The sequence below is a fragment of the Drosophila sulfurigaster genome, chromosome 2R (assembly GCF_023558435.1).
Source record: "Drosophila sulfurigaster albostrigata strain 15112-1811.04 chromosome 2R, ASM2355843v2, whole genome shotgun sequence".
In the NCBI taxonomy this organism is placed as follows: Eukaryota; Metazoa; Arthropoda; class Insecta; order Diptera; family Drosophilidae; genus Drosophila; species Drosophila sulfurigaster.
In genome coordinates, this window is record NC_084882.1 from 14542463 (window position 1) to 14561482 (window position 19020).

Consider the following 19020-nt stretch of genomic DNA (forward strand, 5'->3'; position numbering starts at 1 on the left):
ACTATGCTGCCGAATAACCGACAAGAAAATACCCTACGAATTAGGAAATCTTAGGGAATTGGAAAAATTTATAAACTAGATAATAAGTGAATAAATATTAATAAATATTACACAGTATTTAAAAATATACATATTATATTTTTGAGCATGAATGAAAATATTTGATTTTAAATAAGGATACATTATTTTTGGCTAGGGAAATTTGGTCCATTTTAACAGAGAATATTTGAATTTAGTACTAAATATTTTTATATGTATCTATTGCTATGAATTTTTGTAGCTATATAAAATATATCTAAACAGATCTAGATATTATTGAACACATATTAAACTATTCAAACAAATTTGTATATTATTTTCAACTGATATTGCGAATATTAAGATATATGAATATCAATTTAAATCTGCACTAAAGTAATGAATATATTTAGGTCAATACATACGAATTTATTTTAGAAATCAATGTAAATGTTTTTAATAATTTTAAAATTAATAGATCATAAATTTCTTAACAGAAACTTCACTAAGAATAATAAAAAAAATAAATTGCAAAGTGTTTTATATTCCAAATAAAGGGGTACAGGTTACGTTAGACTTTTCTACTTAAAAAGATTCATTCCTTAAATCTCAATGTAAGAAAAAATTACTCGAATTTTTAGAGACGGACATTATTATCACTTTAATTTAGTAATTTTCGTAACTTAAGTGCCCTTAAGTAAATTTCCACTCTGATATTACGCTTAGTCAAACATTTATTATTATTCTTTCATTTAAGCAGCAGTGTTATTTTATCCAAGTTTAACAATGGCTATAAAACAGCTGAGATTAGCAGAAGAAGAATGTAATCTAGGGTGGCACTGAAGCCATAGAAATTTTCGCTGCTTAAGTGCCAGAAGCTGTTAACTCAGTCATAAAAAGTCAATAAATTAAATACTATAACAACGAAGTATACCCGTTAGATTCGCATAACGAATACAGGGTATTCTTAGACGCTTTTGCAGTGGCACAGGAGCGTGTATAAACATGTTTACTTGAATGTGTCTGTACAAATAAGTACAACGCTGTGCTTGTGGCAAGCTTATTAAGTTTATTGCCACTGCGTTTGCATTAACTTGGTTTTGTTAGCGGCTGACAGTCTTTGGCTGAGACATGAAATCGGATATTCATGAGCTGGGGCCCTAGACCTGGGTTGAAAGTAAATGGAAAAACAACACTAAGTGCAACAACTGGTAGGTGATAGACGGCAATTGTTGGCCAAGATGCGAATACTACTCGTATTGACCAGTCTAACAAGTCAACAAAATTCTATGGCTAGCGTTGCAATATGATATATGAGATGTTGCAAATTCTTTGAGAGTGTCAATAGCCTGAAGCAGTAAAACCCAATTAGCCAACAATATATGCAAAACTTTAAGCCAATACAACTGCTCTTGGCCATTAAAAGCTTAAGACAATGGACTCGCACTTCGATGTCGATAATCGGAGCCATTATGAGAGACAAGCTGATAAGCGGCGAATCAACAAAAAACGGCTGAAGAAAGCTGCTGAACTGCCAACAACTGCTGCATACTTTCCAACAGCAGCAACAACGTCGGAGAAAAACAGCTGCAGATACAGATACAGATACAGATACGCAGACACAGATACATATACACATGTGTATACATATACACATGATGTCATATGCCTTGATTCAATTTCTCTTGAGAAAATGCTGAAATCGTGACACAAACTACATAAGCGACAACAAAAATAAATGTCTTTGAATAAATTTGAGCAGCATTACAGCCATTTGTTTGCTATTGACAGTGCTTCGTCTCCCTCTTCTATCTCCTCTTACTGTTGCTATTGTTGTTGCTGTTGCTGCCGTTTGCTGTTGCTGATAACAGTGCAAATTCGACACAAACGAGCGTGAGAGAGAGAGCAATTGAAAGTTTTCACCACAAAAGACGAACACGAAATCAACTGCCGGGGTGAGAGATAGAGAGAGAGAGTACAAAAAAGGAGCAGCGGCGTCTGGCTGGCTGCCTGCTTGGCTTTGATGGCCCCAGAAAAGCCACCACACCACTCTCTCTCTCTCTCTGTCTCTCTCGCTCTCTCTTTTTCTGTGGTGTGGTAGGGGCGAGGAGGCTGACAGCTCCACAGGCCAAAACATACACACAGCGAGCGCCTTGTGGGCCACTCGGTCATGCCGCACAATATCGATTTGCAGAGAGCCGCCTTCCCTTTTCTCTCCCCTCTGCCCCCTCCCATCTCAACAAGCTTTTACTCATACGCGCGTTGTTGGCTAAGGTTGCAAATGGTCGCTGTGTGAGTGTAAATGTGGTCTAAAGCGGCGGGGAGGAGGGATTGTTAGTTACAGTTACAGTTATACGTAGTTAGCGTGGATGCTGCAGCAACACATCTTATAAAAATAAATGGCTCTGCTGACTAAATACATATGCGATTACATATACACTTATATATGGTCGTCAGTGTGTATGTGTGTGTGTGTGAGTTTATAGTAGGCGGCTGGACGGAGAGAGGAGAAATGGGAGGCAGCGGAAACGTCATTGTCGTAGCTGGGTGTTCGGGCTTACATCATATTTTTCTTAAAGGTTCAAAACAAAGGACATCGCCTTCATTGCCACCCCCCACCCATCAATCTTAAAGAAAAGCAAAAGTGATGTTGTCTGTGTCGTTTTGGCTTTTTGTTTGCTCGGAAAAATTGCAGACAATTGAAGAAGCTGCTGGCAGATGAAAAATGCAATTGACTTGGACTTGACGTAGTAAACAATTTGCACAAGCTCAAGCAATTGTCTCGCATCAGGATTACACACACACACACTCTCCCTCTTACACACACACACACACTCACGCAGGAAAGCAATTTCATAATCACATTATAAAATATTTACCATTTTTGCAGCTGTTGTTAATTCAAACGCTTCGCTTGTAGTTGGTTTAGTTTAATGAGCAGATTTTCAGCTTTCGATTAATTGGAATAATTGAATAAATAATTTAATTGATTACAAAGTTTTTTTTATTTGTGTTGTTTCACTTTTTTTTTATCCAAAGTTTGGATAGTTAGCACGAGCACGAGATTGCAATGTGGGTGTTTTGCGGAAAACAGATACAGAAGAAAAGCGTTGCATTGGAAAACATGCGACGATATATTTGGCTAAGACCTTTTGTTTTGGCCTGCAAATCGCATCACTTGTGTTTCATTCTTCACTCAGCGCCAGCAGTTGCTGCGTAAAGTTCATATATTGTATAGTATGTGTATATGTTATAGTAGAACTATTATTTAATACTCGTAATACGAAGTTTTCATTTGATTTATACTATTTCGCCTCGCGCACCATGCACGGTTCTTTCTCTGTGTGAGTGTGTGTGCTTGTATTTATGTGTGTATGTGTGTATGGGTGAGTGGTGTATGTGATTCGAAACGCGCACGAGCAAGCAAAGCTTTGCTTTTGCTTTCGCCTGGCGAGACGGTTCAGAGCAAACTGACGGCAGCGTCGTCGTCCCAAAGTCTGCAACGTACATTTCAGCTGAAGCGGCACTGCGAAAAATTCTGCAGTTGTTTGTAAATTAATACAAACATTTTCCAAGTATGACTTTTGAACATAAAGTATACAAAACATAAATAGAAATTTTAAATAATTTATTTTTTTTACGTGTTAACGTGATTTATATTCATATTTGCATTCGTTTTAATGTATTTTATGTTATCACTCTTTTTTTCTCGCAGTGTCGTGAGTCGTCAATGCGTCGGCGTTAAACTCACCACACTACTCGTGACACGAAGCGCCACTCACAAGAGACAGCAGGAAATGTAAAAGTGTGGCGCTTAGGAAGCACTTGAATATGCGTGCGCCGCAGTAGCGCCATCTATGGGCAGCTTACAGCATTACACGCAAAAGCTGATTGAAATTGATTCGAATTCACCTACACACACTTACACGCACGCAGCGGAATAATAGGTGCGCTCAATTGTTGAAGCCTGTTGAAAAATTGCATTACCAACAAAACAATGAAAGAGAGTCGCATTTATATTTGTTTGATTATTATTTATATGCGCCCTCCCTCGGCCGCAAAGTCAAGTGTACCCACATGTGCATATATATCTATCTATCTATTCATGTATGTGTGTTCGGGTAGATGTTGACTGTGCAAACAGAAAAACAACAAAAAATTGTCTTGGCCGGTGTCGCGGCATTTGAAGTGCCGCAGTTAAGGATGGCTAAGGACATCAATTGTCAGGATTTTGCCACATTATCCTTTAGATTGCGGCCGACCAGACCAAGCCGGCATCTCAGATGTGCAACGTGACATTGCTACATGCGGCACCCTTAGATCTAGCCGCCGTCCAAGAGGGCTGCCATTGCCAAAAAACAAAGCAGAACACTCACACTGCTGGGCACATCATATAAAAAATCGCCAAACACAATGACGAATTTACCTGTTGACACCTTCCAAAATAGACAATTCTGCTAATTAATAATGGAATCGCTCTCTCTGGGAGCTGCTGACTCGTATTTATGATGCCTGATGCCTGCCATTCAATTGTAGCAGGTTATATGGCTCAATCACTAAATCTTTGAAAAGGAGTGCAAAAAAGTTGAAGGAGTTCTCGAGAAATGCAGCGGCTGCTTCTTCTGATTGAGTTGACAGTCGAGCTAAGCGGAATTATGACTTTGATTCACAAATCGAGAGTGTACAGTAGTCTTTGATTCCATTGTCGTATGTCGGCTATTTTGAAGGTATTGTAGGGGCATGGGAAAATCTCAGAGCTTCAATTTTGAAGCTGATGCTGATGATTGTCGAATTAGCTATTATAGTCGTGTCAGTTTTATAGCCTCATTCGAGTGAAATTCTATTAAAGGTACGAGTATTATATAATTTATTGATAAGAATTGGTTTATTCTATCAATTTTTCCTCAAATATTTATAGAAATATACATATAATCTTTTGTTGTTATTTTTTTAAGTTTTTAATAATATTATATATTTTAGATATCAAATTCTTTTACAAATTGGTTTCTAAAAAAACTTTCTATACTGAAAATTATAAATGCTTTTTCTTCAAAATATAATTTTTATAGGTATTCAGTAAAACTACAAAGTATCCAACTGAATTTATATATTACATGAAATTTACTAAAAATATGAACTATTTCTTTTTTTAAAGTTTCTAAAACAGGTTTTTTCTTCAACGAATTTTCCAAAACTAAAAGGAAATATTCCTAAAACAACAACAATATTACTATCAAACAACTTCAACACTTTTATTAAAGTTACTAAAACAGATTTTCTCTTCAAAGAATTTTCTAAAACTAAAAACACATCTTTCAAACAAACTCAACACCTTACAACTCTTATCAATAAGTAGCATAAATTCACCCCATTGCATTCCTAATTGAACCACAAAAAAGAGTCACCATGACTAAATCGATTGATCGCCCCTCGACAAAGAAACACTGAATGAAATCTTGAACTCGAGGTAGGTGGCATCGTGGCAAAAGGCTTCTTCACGCACGCCGCCTTGTTAATGGTCGATCGACTTTCAAATTAGTTTATAAACTAAATACAAATATTGTAACTAAAATGCGTTAGCTAATCAATTTCATACGCTCAATTTAAGCGGCGACTGTGCGTCTGGTGAGATGGACGAGAGAAGCCGAGAATCGAGAGTCGAGTCGGTGAGGCACCTTGGCGACCGCAGTTAAAAGGACATGATGCTGGGATTGTTAGCGAGCCACGTTGTCTGGTTGCTCGACCTAGAACATAAAGCAGTCCGGGAATAGACAATAGACCAGGCTCGACTTCACTTCACTTCTTGACGCAACTGCCCAAAAATTGGCTCGCTCATCATTATTTATATATGGGACGTTCTATTCAATTGAATAGAAAGAAGAACCCAAACGAAAAAGGGAAAGGGAAGGTGTCAAGGCAGAGGCAAAGGTGTCGGGACTGCCCCGCTACAGATGCGGTTGCCTAGCGCAATTCAAGGCGAAGACGTGCCACAGTTTCTCCCCGTCTTCAGTGTTCTTCTTCAGCTATTGTTTCATTGTTTATTTGCGCTGCGCTGACTCGACTTGAGTTGAGTGGCAATGCCGTGGTTTTGAGTGTTGGCGGTGGCGGTGATGGCAATGGCAATCCTTTTGTCTATCGGCGACTCAATAAAGAACTTATTGTGGACAAATTTCGACATTTTTCGTTGCGTTGTTTTTGGTTTTGTACAGTTTGTTTCCCTTTCTCTATTTCTCTGGCATTTCAAAAGGACATGCTTGACTTTTAACAGGAATCAATTTATTTTATGCGAAATAATCGTGTTGATGGCTGCGTGCTCGCCCCTTTTTTTTCCACTCGCCTAACGCTTTTGGGTTCTCTCACTGCTCACCACTACTACAACTACTACACCAGAGCAACCCCAGAGGGTCGGGCATCCCTGCCAGCCTAGCGACGAGGGCTGTCATTGGGTTTTGCCCTCGTGGAGCGCCTATGTGAAGAAGGGTGGAAGTAATTTTAATTTATGATGTCAATTTATACTAGTTTTTGCGGTTTCTCAAACGACGCTCTAGGTATTTTACATAAGCCACAGTGATGCGGTTTCTCTGAGATACGATCGGAAAGATACTCACAACCTACTTGAACATGTGTAAGTAAGCTATTTGTTGATAAAATGATTTTCTAGATAGACGCTCTATTACAAAGAGCTCATCAATCAAAAATGTGGCATGCACTCATTACGATTACAATTTCTTTTTTATCAAAAAAATATACAATATTTTTTGAGGAATTGTCGCAATTTTTAGTTATAGAAAATCGCGCGAGCGTAACAAGGTTTGAGCATCAAGCCGATCAATCAAAAAATCGAATGCAATTTTCCCCCGCATTGCCCTCAAAATGGCCAGATTGGAGTATCTATCCATTTACTATACACCTACTACAAGAATGCATGCCAAAGGGCAGAGACACTTCAAATGCAGTTCATCATTCGTGGCATTCCATTCATCACATGAATGTTTCGGGGCGACACAAACAGACACTTGACAGCTGACCAGCACCTTGGGCTGTTAGGTAAACATGAATTTATCGGTTATTATTAGCACCTTTCCATCATAATTGCACCATAGGAGTCGAGTCAGCAGTCGAGCAATTGCCAAATTTTCTAACGGTTGCCCGTTGTTCGTTGTCTGTTGCCCGTTGCATGTTGCCTTTCTTCGATCTCTTTGCATCTCTTTGAATACTTTCATTCAACATGCAACTGCATTGATAAGTGTGAAAAGGCTTTTGGCAAAGCAGCAGTCGGCAATCCACAGTAGCATTGTCCACATTCCATAGAAACTCACTGTGTCATTGTTCCATTTTCGTACATTTCAATTTGCATTTGACTTTGCCGCTTTGGCCATCGACCGAGTCGAGTCGAGCCGAACCAAACCAAGCCACTTATGTTTGCCTCATTTCTCGACAGGAAACCAGGCTATGCTAGGATCACGGACACGCTCTTCTGAATGGACGAATGGATGAGGCTTTTGGCCCTAGGGAGCGTGCCGGCTACTGGCAATTGTTACCATCTTACACATACTTCTTGCGCTTCCTTGCACAAATCTGTGAATCCTAAGACGATTTGCTTGACCAAATCTGTCATAAGCCGTAAAGCGTGTCATACAAAAAAATCTTGCTTTGTTGATCCAAGCGGAATCAATTGCCAGAAAAACTATACGAGAAAAAACAATTTAAGGCATTGCCAGAAACGATAAATAAAACAATTTAAAATGTTTAAGTAAACAGTTTCCGATAGATCTGTTTATTTATTTGCGTATTAATTAGAATATGTATTATATTTTGACTAGAACTTCTCTTGAGTTTGTGAACATTTATAAAATAATTCACTATTGCGCATAGTACAGATGATAATAAAGATATTTTCCATTTGCTTTCTATTTGTAATTAAAAATATTTAAATTTAACAATGACAAATATATACAATTTTTATGAAAGAAAAACTTAAATCGAAAACTGTCTACAATCTGACAAATCAAAGATACTTGATTAAGATATTTAATTTCGCATGAATACTTGAATTCATTAATGATTTCCCTTTTATTCTCTTTTTATTTATTTAGTTTGTCTACTTTAAATTCTTAGTGTAGATATTGTAATATGTTTATAAATTTGATATCATTTTTTCGTCAATTTCAATACTTGTAAGTTAAAGTAAAATAATTTTAATACTGTCACTTCTATTTCCCTTTTATATATTATATGTATTTATCTTTATTAGAACTTTGTAAGCCATTTAATGGCTTTTCTATTTATATATTATTCTTATTTTCGCTTCCACTTCATTCTTGAATATTTATTTTTACAATTAAGGAAAAATACTATATCTAGATATTGCAATTTATTTTTTGCTGCAGTACGAGTAGAAAGTAATACAAAAACCAGCATTGAAATATACAAAATCAGATACACTTTTTAATGCGAGTTTTGCTACATTTTTATTTTCGCACCGTTACTTTTATTCTATAGTCTGTTTCGATTTGCATTTTCAGCGCCCCGAAAAGTGTTGTAAGCCCCTTAATCTAGCTAATCCTGGGCAGGTAAATCAGATTGAATCGGTAGCCAACATAGTTCGATGTGCAACTGTGACATTGTTTGAAGGCAAATGTCCATTAATAATAGAACGATTACCCGGCGAGGTCAACACTTTACACAGACACACACACAAATGTATAGCACACAGAAGTTGGTTGCCCGCATCGGTATTTGAATGTGAAAAACTCTGCAGGACATGCAGATCCTTTTGAATGGTCAGTCATACTAGGGAGAGTGTATTTGAATGAACTGCATTACAAGCGGATTATTGGATTTGAGGTTAAGTGCATTTTCAATGATTGCAACAACTTTAACTGTAACTGTAACGAAATTGAAATTTCTCGAGGATTTTCACAACTGTTTTGACTTTTCCCAAATACTGTCTCAAATGCTAAGCTGCCAACGACAAAAAAACGCGCACAAAACGCGCGCGGTAGGCGGAGCGAGACACACGAACGCCATTGCTGACAGACAAACGAGGCAGCTGCTCAAGTACACACACACACACATACACAGTCAACGTCTGAACGAGAGAGAGAGAGAGCGCGCACTCAGCTGCCTGTGGCATGCCCCAAAAGGAGCGAGAAGCGTGCGCCAAGGGGAATCGCAGCAGACGTTCGTTTTAGTTGGAAAACTAAACGAGCATTGATCATGCTTGGAGTGGCTGCGACTTAAACGCGCGTGTTGACTGTCGCCTGCCATTGTCCAACTGCGGTAGTGGTAGTGGCAGTGACAGTGGCAGGGGAAGGCAATAGACACGGGAGACGAGCGACGAGAGACGCGACCGGGGTTGCTCTTTGTGTGCCTTTTAATGGACCAACGGCCGCCGCGGTTTTTGTGGCGTTGTGTCACGGGATAAATATTAATCGATATCTGTGTTGAGTATACATATCTCCCTTTGTATGCGCGAGAGTATAGTATCCTTTTGTTGCTGGCCAGCAGAAAACCCTTGTGTGTCCTGCTACACTAACACTCACATAAAATGAGCAACATCCGCGCTCTATTCCTCGTACCTTTGGCGCGCTTTGCCCGCTGGAATTAGTCGAGTGCATTCACTTGAAAAACTAATTTGATTTATGTCTTCGACTTCGCGTTAAAGTGCGGTTTTCCATTCAGATTGTGTGCCGCCCATTCCCAGCCGCCATTCACACCCATAACATGGCCAGTTCATCCAAGCATCCAGCTGCTTTCACAACGCCCAGCCAAGCGCCTTCTTGACTTGCTTTTCGCCTCACTGTACACCGTGTGGCAGCGGGGACTTTCAATGTGTATAATTAATTTTGGGGAAATGAGACAAAGAAGGCTGCTAAATTGTTAATAAAACATAGTTCAGTTTTCTATAAAAGAATTTTCGATTCGAATTTACGCTGCTTAATTTGCAATTTTTCTGACAAGAGATTTAAGAATATAAATAAACTCAAACATTTATCTAACAAAAAATTCTAGGAATACAAATATATACATTTTACTTTGAATTTACGCCGAATAACTTTCAACTATTCTACTTCTCAATTCTGTATTTATTAGGTGAAATACAATGTTTTTCAAACAAACTTTTTAAGATAAGTACAAATAATACATATAATAATAAACCTTCACAAACTGCGATAAAAATGAAATGCAAATATATAAATAAATAGATAAAGTAATAAAGTATAATAAAATATTGCTAGTATTTATTTATTTGCCTCATATTATCCCTAGTTTTAGTGTCAAAATGAACTAAAACATCTGCGTATATTTCTTCATTGAAAGAGGAAATGGGTATTTAATATATAATATATCCCACTCATAAAGCGAGATCAAATCTCCACTTATATAATCCCTTACAGAAAATACTATAACAATAATAAATGTGCAATAGAAACTCAAGTATATATTATTGAATGTTAAAAATATACATAACAATTTTTTCGTTTCAATTCCGTGGAATAAGTTTGATCCAGAAACCATTTTTAGGCTTCAGCTGAAAGCCTGAACTGAGAACCAAGGGGATGCAACTCTTCTCGGAAGCAGCAATGCGGAAATCACGCAACAAATAGTAGATAACAGCCTTTGCCTCAAGCAAAGCGAAGCGAGAGCCTAAAAATTCATATATAAGTAAGTAAAAAGGTTTTCTTCATTTCAAAAATGATAATTACCTATACAATTGCGTGGACCGATACCAAAAGGAAAGTATGTAAAAGGTTGGATTTTATCTTTGTTCTCCTCGCTAAAACGATCAGGATCGAATTTCTCGGGGTTCTCAAAGTACTTAGGATCACGATGAAAGCCACAAGTAGGCAGGGAAATTAAGTCACCCTTCTTGATTTCCACCTTCTTGCCATCAACCTCATAGGTAATATCCTTGTTGCACTCTCGATCAACTGCAATTGCCGCCGGCCATTTGCGCAGCACTTCGGAAACCACTTGATCCAAGTACTTCATGCCCATCAGAGCTTCATAAGTGAGCTGACCACCCTCCAGATCGCTGTTCACCTGGCAAACTTCCTCATAAAGTCTGCTCTGCACATCCTCGTTCTCCATGATCTCGTGCGCAGTGAAACACATCAAGACCGCCGATGTCTCAAAGCCGGCAAAGAAAAAGACAAAGCATTGGGCCACAATATCGCGATCACTCCAGTTACGAACTGGGCCACTCTTAGCTTTATCGGACTGTATCATGCCACTCGACTCCATCAGCATGTTAATCATGTCCGGACGCACAATGTTGTTCTCCTGACGATACTTCATGGCATCCAGCACAAGACGCACAAAGTACTCGGTACTCTTTCTATCGAATAGCGGCAATCTGAGCAACTGCAAGCAAAGATCAAATATTATTATGAATACTCTAATCATTCTAATTAATTCTCGGATAATAATTTATATGAATAATAATTCATACATACTTTGAACAGCCGCTTGGAAGTCATGAATATCAAAAACTTCAAGTTCTGCAGACCTGTGAAGTTCATCATCTTCTTGCCACTCAAGTAGAACGTATTTTCGCGATCCTTGAATGAGTTAACCTGCAGTCCAAAGGCTGTGGACGCAATCACATCATTGGTAAACCGAGTGCAATAGTCCTTCATATCCAGGACGAGTCCATCCTTGGGCACCCCATCGCGTTTCAGACACTGCACAGCCTCGTTGGCCACAATATCCATCAGCTGAAACATTTGACGCATTTTGCTGCCCGTGAACGCAGGACTCAAAGTGCTGCGCATGTTCTTCCAACGTGCATCACGCATGGAGAACAAGGAGCTCCCAAATAGATTGTCCATATTATGCGGATCATCTTCGTCCACGCCAAACATATCGCGATGATTGACAAAATGATCAAAATCCTTAATGGTTATCTGTTTCAATAATTCCGGATCGCGTATCATTAGCATCGGCGTCCGTTGATCAAAGATGCCATAGACCCTGTGAATTAGTGCAAAAAATAATCTCAGTTTCGTTTTGGAACAACGACCAACTAAGTAAAGTATCATAAAAGGCCCCCAATTTGTTTGACTAGGAGCATGAGTCATTAACACACGGCGGATCACTGGCAAAATATGAACTTATCAATTCGAGTGCGGTGGTTTTCAAGTATTATTATTCCTGCTTTCAGCAACAAGAACTTGGAAAATAATAAGTTTACTCTTTACTTTAATTATTTTTATAATTTCATCACATAATATGGGTAACTCATATAGTTTTAAAAAAGTTTATCAAAACTTTTGAAGTGGACTTGTATGATAAAAACACTGCTGATTCAATTAATTAATGCTGACGGAACAAATAATGTTAATTGAAGTAAATCAAACAATAAAGAAAGTCGAGTGTGCTTGACTGTGAGATACCCGCTACTCCCTTTTGATGTGTGGTATTATTTTTAAAATTTACCAATATACCGTAAAAATAAATAAATCCATATTTTGTATATCGATAAGGTACTGAGTTCGAAATATACCAGATTCTCATTCAAAGTACCTAAGACTTGATTACAATAGGTGAAATTTGCCATAGAGAATTATTTTTTAGATAACTTCTACAATTTTGATCTCATCTTAATCAATTTCTGGAATTCTAAATACTAAAATTTGAAACAAATTATATCTGCGTGCAAACATTACAAGTGCTGTCAAAAAAATTATAGCTCTATCTCTTATAGTCTCTGAGATCCAGTGTTTCATACGGACAGACACACAGACAGACAGACGGACATGGCTATATCGTCTTGGCTTTTGACGCTCAACTCTAAATAATATAGCGGCAAAGCGGATCAAGAATATATATACTTTATAGGGTCGGAGATGCCTCCTTCTACCTGTTACATACATTTCCTGCCGGCACAAAGTTATAATACCCTTCTACCCTATGGGTAGCGGGTATAAATAGCTATCTCTTATAGTCTCTCAGGTCTAGGTATTCATTCGTAGAAACGGACAGACAGACAGACGGACATGGCTATATCGTCTTGGCTTTTGACGCTGATGAAGAATACTATGTGTCGAAGATGCCTCCTTTTGCCTGTTACATACATTTTCTTGCTGCACTAAGTTATAATACTCATGTACCCTATGCGAAGTGAAATTCTATTTAAATTGCATAAAGTAAAAACGCGCTGAACAAATGAAATAAAATGAATAAATAAATACTGAATACAAACTTTTGCATCTTTAAAAAAACTTAACCCGCACCCTAATTAAAAGCTTTTCAATAAATTGTTTTTGACATTGCATGATAAGTGTACATACGAGATCTATTCATTAATAAATTCTACTCACTTGCTATCGCTTTTGAGGTACAATTCGACGACTAGATCAAGCACCGATCTTTGGCGCACAAACATTTTCCACATGCTGCCGACCAAGGGAAATGAATGATCATAATCAATGCCCTTATCCTTAAAGAAATTATAGTTGGCTGTGAACCATCGATAGGCCAACAGCAGTAGCACTACGAATATCGCAAAAAAATTCCAGCAACATTTTTGCCGATTGCAATGTAGAATGATCTAAGCGCAAATAATAACAAAGCACGCTCAACGACGATCTGAACGCACTGAACTCAAATAAATGTTGCCCACATGAGCATCTAAATGCGAAAGCTTTGTTCCAATTGACAGAAGCTTTATTGTGAAGCTTTTGCGAGCCAGTGAATGATTGAGTGAATGATTGTAAACAGGCACAAAGCCAAAACTCAACGAGAGTGCGTGGGAGAAGATTCAGATGCATCTCTATATAAGTGTAAACGAATAGGAACAAACTTTTCAAAAAGGCCAATGATTTTTATCATTAATAACAATTTAATAATTAAAAGGAAAGTATAAAATTTTTTTGGTGATTATTATATTTATTTATTTTCATATTACTCGTAAATATAATATATTTCAAAAACATTTTAGAAAATGAACATCAATAGTTTTTATATCAAACAAAAACGAAAGTGAACTAAAGCAACTGTGTTTCTTTCTTCATTGAAAGAAGAGATGGATATTAAATATATCCCACTTATAAAGCGAGATCGAATCTACACTTATATAATATATTCCATTGCTGATCATACTCGTACAAGAACAACAATTCTCAATACAAATTTAAGTATATATTAATAAATGTTAAAATAAAGACATAACAATGCGTTTGTTTCAATTCCGTGGAATGAGTTTAAGCCAAAAAACCATTTTTAGGCTTCAGCTGAAAGCCGGAGGAACTGAGAACCAAGGGGATGCAACTTTTCTCGGAAGCAGCAATGCGGAAATCACGCAACAAATAGTAGATAACAGCCTTTGCCTCAAGCAAAGCGAAGCGAGGAGCCTAAAAATGCATATATTAAAATATAAGTAAAACAGTTTACTTTATGTCACAAATGAAACTCACCTATGCAGTTGCGTGGACCAATGCCAAAGGGATAGTAAGTAAATGGTTGGATTTTATCCTTGTTCTCCTCGCTAAATCTTTCAGGATCGAATTTCTCGGGGTTCTCAAAGTACTTAGGATCACGATGGAAGCCACAAGTGGGTAGCCAAAGAGCTTCGCCCTTCTTGATTTCCACCTTCTTGCCATCAACCTCATAGGTAATATCCTTGTTGCACTCTCGATCAACTGCAATTGCCGCCGGCCATTTGCGCAGCACTTCGGAAACCACTTGATCCAAGTACTTCATGCCCATCAGAGCTTCATATGTGAGCTGACCACCCTCCAGATCGCTGTTCACCTGGCAAACTTCCTCATAGAGTCTGCTCTGCACATCCTCGTTCTCCATGATCTCGTGCGCAGTGAAACACATCAAGACCGCCGATGTCTCGAATCCGGCAAAGAAAAAGACAAAGCATTGGGCCACAATGTCGCGATCGCTCCAATTGCGAACTGGGCCACTCTTAGCTTTATCGGACTGTATCCTGCCACTCGCCTCCATCAACATGTTAATCATGTCTGGACGCACAATGTTGTTCTCCTGACGATACTTCATGGCATCCAGCACAAGACGCACAAAGTACTCGGTACTCTTTCTATCGAATAGCGGCAATCTGAGCAACTGCAAGCAAAGATTAAATATTATTTTGTATACTCGAATAATTCTATATATCCATACACACCTTAAACAACCGCTTGGAACTGGTGAATAGCAGAAACTTTAAGTTCTGCAGACCCGTAAAATCCGTCATCTTCTTACCACTCAAGTAGAACGTATTTTCGCGATCCTTAAATGAATTCACCTGCAGTCCAAAGGCTGTGGACGCAATCACATCATTGGTAAACCGTGTGCAATAGTCCTTCATATCCAGGACGAGTCCATCTTTCGGCACCCCATCGCGTTTCAGACACTGAACAGCCTCGTTGGCCACAATATCCATCAGCTGAAACATTTGACGCATTTTGCTGCCCGTGAACGCAGGACTCAAAGTGCTGCGCATGTCCTTCCAACGTGCATCACGCATGGAGAAAAGGGAGCTGCCAAATAGATTGTCCATATTATGCGGATCATCTTCGTCCACGCCAAATACATCACGATGATTGATAAAGTGATCGAAATCCTTAATGGTTATCTGTTTCAATAATTCCGGATCGCGTATCATCAGCAGCGGCGTTCGTTGCTCAAAAATGCCATAAACCCTGTGAATAAGTGCAAAAAATAATCTCAGACTCGTTTTGGAACAACGACCGATAAGTAAAGTATCATAAAAGGCCCCCAATTTGTTTGACTAGGAGCATGAGTCATTAACACACGGCGGATCACTGGTAAAATTTGAAATAATTATCAATTGGAGTGCGGTTATAGTCAAGTGTTATTATTGCTGTCCGGCGAAAAACATTCATTTTGTTTGTTTATAAGTGTTTTCAGCCACAGCAACTTAGAAAAAGATAAGATTACTTTTAGTTTTCATTATCTTTATAATTTTATCACATAATATTGCTAGTATTAGTCCATGCTTGCAATTTTAATACTTACTACACATGTGTGTACATTTATTATTCGAATATATGTATTTATAAGTATATTCTAAGCCCTTAAAAACCAGATTACTTAAATATATAGAATTTTTAGAAGTCAAGACAAAACTACATTGGAAAAGGTTATCAAAAGTAATAAAGTAGACTCGTTTTTACGAGTATATGAATAATAATAACTCTGCTCAATAGCACGTATTGCAGATATGATAAAAACAATGCTGATTCTATTAAATAATTCTGATGGAACAACAAATGTTAATTGAATTAAACAAATAAGCGAAATTCTATTTAAATCGTATAAAGTAAAAACGCCCTCAGCAAATGGAATAAAAGAAATAAATAAATTGACACTATTAGGGTATTAGGCCGTCGGTTCTTCAAATCTAACTATTTAATTAGTTTTCTGACAGACAATAAGCGCATAAATGAATTCAAGTGTTAAGCAAACAAGTTGATTTAATAATCCGCAACGACAGGTTGATTTTTATGGTACTTTGTTGTAAAAATGAATGAATGAAAATAATACAGTTCCATATTCTGAATACAATTGTTGTATATAATGTTATTGTATTACAATAATAGCTATACGCTAACTTAATACAAACATTTGCATCTATTCAAAATGATCTAAACCGCACCCTGGTTTAGAGCTTTTCAATAAATTGTTTTTGATTTTTCATGATATGTGTACCTACGATATCTATTCATCAATAGATGTAATTATGTATCTTGACCTTCACTGAAATTTTTTGTAATACGCAATTGTTGATTCTACTCACTTGCTGTCGCTTTTGTTGTACAATTCAACGACTAGATCAAGCATCGACTTCTGGCGCAGAAACATTTTCCACATGCTGCCCACAAAGGGATATGGATGATGATAATCAATGCCCTTATCCTTAAAGAAATTATAGTTGGCTGTGGACCATCGATAGGCTAACAGCAGTAGCACTACGAATATCGCAAAGAATTCCAGCAACATTTTTTGCCGATTCCAATGTAGTATGATCTAAACGTAAATAATAACAAAGCAACGACGATCTGAACGTACTGAACTCAACTAAATGTTGCCCACATGAACATCTCAATACGAAAGCTTTGTTTCGCTGGACAGAAGCTTTATTGTGAAGCTTTTGCGAGCAAAGAATGATTGAGTTGCGTACGAAATTATAATCAAACACAAACAAAAGCTGGCGACAACGCATCTAATAATAAAACTGATACCAGTTGACAGTGAACTTGACTGCAATTTCAACTCAACGAGCGTGCGTGGGAGGGGCTTCAGATGCGTCTCTATACAAGTTCACAAAAAAATAAACAAACTTTTGAATAAAGTTCAATGATAATAATAATGATAATTTAATAATTTAAAAGAAAAGGCATAATTTTATGCTCAGTACACATGTACCCATAGCATGATGAAATGTTGTTTGCTTCTTCAGAATTTCATCATAAGCGACAGAAATTGCAACGCGATAATGAAATGCTTTTAATAAGATTACGTATCTGAAACGCAATACCAAAGATATTGATACAAAGTTTACGATTTACTTTACACTATTGATTGAATTTGAATATATTACTGATTAATACATTATTTCTGCTTCTGATTAAACTGAAAGAAAATATCTTATAGCACAACAATTAAATTTGTAATTACATTGTAAAATTGGCATTAAAGATAAATTTAACTTACTTAAGTAATACAATTTAAATATTGATGACTTAATGCATCAATGTGGATAATTTTTTTACAACAATAAATTAAATTCTTTTCTATTTCGAATAAAATATGAAATTCTTTGTCTTAAATATACCAAAGGATATTTTCAAAGACAATTAACATATGCGCACTCAACATCATTTAATATTTATTAAGCATCATTTCAATTAATTTGAATTATATTTTTAAATTAGTTGAAAAAAATGTTATGTTAATTAATGTTCAGGAATCTATTAACTCAACAATAAAGATACTGACTATTTTACATAATTTAATTTAAGCTGTTATTAACTTAAATTATTTCATAGTGATAGTCATAACTTAGATAACAAAACATTTAAAATTTTCAGTTTATATGCAACTACGGGTCAACAAATTTGAAAAATACTAAATACAATCACTTTAAAAATGAAGTAAAATAATTTAAAAAGTATATTTTTGTATTACATTATTTACAATAAGTCTGAAACTCTTTCGATAACAATAATCGATTGAGATATTATTAAATAAAATTAATTTGATATGAATAATCAAATAAATAATGTAATTATATACCATCTACACTATTCTCACAAAACTTCTTTGAGTAAGTGAATCTTAAAATACTGATACTGACATTAATCGTTTGTTATGCGGTATTTCGCGTAATTCCTATGAAGAACTCATTTTACGTAGAGCACAAGATACAAGAAAGTATCTTGAAGATGCTGGTGCCACTTAAGCCTACCGCTGCGTCATTAGAAACAAAAGGGAAATCATTAGGATTAAGTGCAACTGCTTTGTTCTCGCAACGCTAATGAATGCAACGGGTGCATTGGATTGGGCTTCGCTTGCCGGGTTAGGTCGGGGTTTTAGGGCTGCGCCTGTAGGTGGTTTTAGTACCTGTCATAAAACGACTACACGCCAGAGAGATTCATTCACGATTTGACCAGCAGCAGCGACTCATTCATAAATGCGCTTTTTGCCTGAAAATCGGGCCGATTGAGACAGGATCTACTATGCCAGGAGTGGTATGTGAGTGTTATCAGGTAGGAGGTGGGTTGCCAGGCGCGGTTTGGATCATAAAAATCCATGAGCTTATTTGCGTAGGCTGGCACTTAGGCTTGGCAGCCGCCTGATACCGCTTTGGCTTGGGACTTTCCCAGCGTGTTTGTCAAATAACGAGCGTAGGTTTTTCCACCCATTTCCATAGCGGCTTCGGCTTCAGCTTCGGCTTGTCATAAAGTAGCACCTACCTAACACAATGCAATGCTCATAAATAGTAAGAAGAGATGCTATAAAATA

General features: G+C 37.2%; 1 protein-coding gene and 2 long non-coding RNA genes across 6 annotated transcripts; 1 reads left to right on the top strand and 2 right to left on the bottom strand.

The window, feature by feature from the left end:
* Window positions 1–5270: 5270 nt before the first annotated feature.
* On the top strand, window positions 5271–5935 carry LOC133838631 (uncharacterized). Its single transcript, XR_009893961.1, has 2 exons — window positions 5271–5485; window positions 5627–5935. It is a non-coding gene; the product is annotated as an uncharacterized LOC133838631 (long non-coding RNA).
* Window positions 5936–6786: 851 nt separating this feature from the next.
* LOC133837970 (uncharacterized) lies at window positions 6787–9980 on the bottom strand. 2 transcript variants are annotated; one of them, XR_009893893.1, is made up of 3 exons: window positions 9600–9980; window positions 8502–8811; window positions 6787–7705 (listed from the first exon to the last, which is right to left on the bottom strand). It is a non-coding gene; the product is annotated as an uncharacterized LOC133837970 (long non-coding RNA). The 2 variants fall into 2 exon arrangements; XR_009893892.1 differs by having other exon boundaries at window positions 9564–9980.
* A 462-nt stretch (window positions 9981–10442) lies between these two features.
* On the bottom strand, window positions 10443–17076 carry LOC133836957 (probable cytochrome P450 9f2). Of its 3 annotated transcripts, none has more exons than XM_062267588.1 (4): window positions 16793–17076; window positions 11478–11994; window positions 10728–11385; window positions 10443–10668 (listed from the first exon to the last, which is right to left on the bottom strand). In XM_062267588.1, the coding sequence occupies exons 1-4, from the start codon at window positions 16993–16995 to the stop codon at window positions 10505–10507; spliced, it is 1542 nt and encodes a 513-aa protein (XP_062123572.1). In that variant the 5' UTR covers window positions 16996–17076; the 3' UTR covers window positions 10443–10504. The 3 variants fall into 3 exon arrangements, with proteins under 3 accessions (XP_062123572.1, XP_062123571.1, XP_062123573.1); XM_062267587.1 differs by lacking the exons at window positions 10728–11385; window positions 11478–11994 and adding exons at window positions 14439–15096; window positions 15158–15674 and having other exon boundaries at window positions 16793–17074; XM_062267589.1 differs by lacking the exon at window positions 16793–17076 and adding an exon at window positions 13344–13636.
* Between the last annotated feature and the right edge of the window lie 1944 nt (window positions 17077–19020).

Bases quoted from the DNA above. Each gene is read 5' to 3' on its own strand.
- LOC133836957 (XM_062267588.1), bottom strand. From the start codon at position 16,995: ATGTTGCTGGAATTCTTTGCGATATTCGTAGTGCTACTGCTGTTAGCC. The intron at 11,995-16,792 runs GTGAGTAGAATC...ACTAATTCACAG, and splicing joins TACAACAAAAGCGACAGCAA to GGTCTATGGCATCTTTGATC. The intron at 11,386-11,477 runs GTATGTATGAAT...CTTTGCTTGCAG, and splicing joins CTTCCAAGCGGCTGTTCAAA to TTGCTCAGATTGCCGCTATT.